The sequence below is a fragment of the Dermacentor albipictus genome, chromosome 6 (assembly GCF_038994185.2).
Source record: "Dermacentor albipictus isolate Rhodes 1998 colony chromosome 6, USDA_Dalb.pri_finalv2, whole genome shotgun sequence".
Classification (NCBI taxonomy): Eukaryota; Metazoa; Arthropoda; class Arachnida; order Ixodida; family Ixodidae; genus Dermacentor; species Dermacentor albipictus.
The window spans coordinates 117,230,647-117,233,325 of record NC_091826.1 but is presented as its reverse complement, the minus strand read 5'-3'; the positions used below and the strand labels follow the sequence as shown (position 1 = coordinate 117,233,325).

Below are 2,679 nucleotides of genomic sequence, written 5' to 3'. Positions count from 1 at the left end.
GTTATTTTACATTGCATTTTCAAAATGCGCCGCACATCGACCAATGTACAAAAAAAAACTAACGGGATAAAAAAATAGCTTACCCCGAAATTAGCTACTTCCGCCACATCATGAGGCCCATGTGTCCCCGTGGTTCTTAATTTCGAGGCAGAAAGGAATCACAAACGTAATCAACAAATTTGGAGGGGGGGGGGACGCAAACACAAATACAGCAATTTTATGAGCGAGAATAATTTTTGAAGGGTTCTTCCATTGTTGATTCTCTGTCGCGCGGTTACTGGGTTGGTTGATTTATCAAGGTGAAATGGCACAGCACGAACAAAAAGGATAAAAGGAAGAAGAAGATGCGACTGCCGTTGTTCCTGTTGGTGGTCGTTGCAGGTGTCGGCCGGTGCAGCGAATATTATCGATCCACGCCTGCTCTGGCGAGCTTGCTGCCAACAGAGGAAGCGCTGATGACTGCTCTGCAGAGTCACATGGAGCATTGCGGAGAGACTTGGCGACGCGCTGCCTCGGTGGCGCCTCCACAGCACCTCGAGCTTCGGGATGTGACGCCTTCCAGACCGGGAACTCGCCCTGTGGAGCGGGTTTTGGCGAGGTTCTTGAGGCTTTCAGTGCTCTACTCTGTGGCTGACATGCTCCGAAGTACTCGCTGCTCTCGGACAGTCGTTCGGGATGCGCGACTACTTGCCTGGCCCACAGACGACGACCTAGACGGCGCGGCGCGCAATGTCTGCAGACTCCAGATGTCATACAATCTCACGGCCGAAGACGTCATCGCGACACTGTGCTCTCCACATCTGGCCAATCAGCTGACCACGGACGACGCTCTATTGCTTGCTGTGCACTGTTCTCTGAGTGAACCCACTGTTGCTGCCGCTTGGGTCGAGCTAGGTGACGACCAGCGCTACTCCGATTTCTTCGATAACCATCTCCTTGAGCAGGAATCCTCAACAACCAAGGCGAATTTGACACTTTGGCACGAGGCCATCGGTCAGCCGCCCGAGACACCCTCAATGTGGCTTTACCGGCAGGCCTTCCTGCACGCTGAGCACTCCAGCTTTCCCAGCGACACGCCTTTTGGTGAGCTGTGCCGCGCCAGTCTGGACGTCGACGCGAGAGCCAACGGAAATCTGCGCTGTTGGCTGTCATACGGAAAGCACGGCGTTGCGTCTTTCTCGCCTTTTGCTGTGGAGGAGTTGTCCGTGTCCAAGCCTCGGCTCTGGCTACTGCACGACTTCTTGAGCCCAAGCGAGTGCGCTGCTGTTTTACAGGAAGCGACCGAACTCGAGCCTGCGTTGGTGGCAGATGAGGACGGAAAAGACGACCAGCCGGATACCAGGACGGCGGCCCTCACCTGGCTGGAAGACGCTGGAAGCGCGCGGCGCGTCTACCGACGTGCCAGTGCGATCACGGGCCTTTCGATGGATTCCGCCGAGAAACTCCAGGTTCTCAACTACGCCGTCGGCGGACATTACAACGAGCACACGGACCCCTTGAACGACGAAAATGAAGAGGACGAACGGCTGGCCACACTTCTGGTGTACCTGAACGATGTGGATAGGGGCGGCTCAACCGCATTTCCCAGGGCCAACCTCGCCATTAGGCCTCATCGTGGCTCTGCGCTCTTCTGGTTCAACCTAAAGCAAGAACCGACGACAAGTAAGCGACGGATAGACTACAGCAGCACGCACGGCTCCTGCCCGGTGCTTCGTGGATCCAAGTGGATTGCCACACTCTGGATACATGAGTGGTCGCAACCATCGGACCTTGACTACTCGCTTGGGTAGTGAAGCACTCGTAGAAGTTGTGGCTTCGCTTTCTACGGGACTTCAGCGAAGCAATGTCAAACACAATGCCGACATGTCATCAAAAACAGAAAACGCTCCCTGCATTACAGCTCATTGATATGCATATTGATATGCCATGCATCTGACGTTAACAAAAACGGTTTACGTGGCACCGTATCTGGGTCTTTCTTTCCTACGTCCATGTTATTACCTCCATAACTCCATATTATTCTTTCTTTCTTTGGCGTTAGAGGGTTCAGTTGAACAAATATGAAGAGCACCAATCACAGGATTAGATTGTGTATTATAATTTTGTTGTGTTCCTTCTTGCAACCCAATAATCTTTCCATCAATCTTTTTTTTTTGGCTACTTATGCATCGCCTCCTCCGTGTCCTTCGTGTAGCAAATATAATGTCCTCTGCTCGGCGTACAGAAAGCGTGGGCGACTTCCACGTGAAGCCAGAGAAAGAACGTGCAGGGGAACAAGCATAGCAGAACTTCGACATCCACTTATATCGGAAACACAGCAGAACACCGAAAAATATGGGGCTATCGGAGGCGTTAAACTTTACGGCTTCCACATGGAATCCTTGTTCTGTTTGTTGTAGAAAGGTTGAAATGCGGGCCAGTTGGTACATAGTTGAAAGAAAAAAAAAACTGCCACAAAACACACAGGACAAAAGGAGAGGTTCACACCACAACGACTGGTTAACGGAGAGGTTCACACCAGTCGCTGTCGTGTGAACCTCTCCTCTTGTCCTCGGTGTTTTGTGACTGCTTTCTTTCTTTCAATCTGTTTGTTGTGTTTCTGAGATGAATATACTTCCCCGCCAGACAACACTCCGTCCAATCATTGATTTCACACAGTATCCACTCTAGAACATTAAA

General features: G+C 51.4%; 1 protein-coding gene across 1 annotated transcript; it reads left to right on the top strand.

Annotated features, from left to right (window-relative positions):
• Positions 1-339: 339 nt before the first annotated feature.
• Positions 340-2,460, top strand: LOC135916264 (prolyl 4-hydroxylase subunit alpha-2-like). The gene has a single exon (XM_065449587.2). It carries the CDS (start codon positions 345-347, stop codon positions 1,788-1,790), a length of 1,446 nt encoding a protein of 481 aa, XP_065305659.1. The 5' UTR covers positions 340-344; the 3' UTR covers positions 1,791-2,460.
• The last annotated feature ends 219 nt before the right edge of the window (positions 2,461-2,679 follow it).

What these genes read in the sequence shown, in the direction of transcription:
- LOC135916264 (XM_065449587.2), top strand. Translation starts at nt 345, where the DNA reads ATGCGACTGCCGTTGTTCCTGTTGGTGGTCGTTGCAGGTGTCGGCCGG.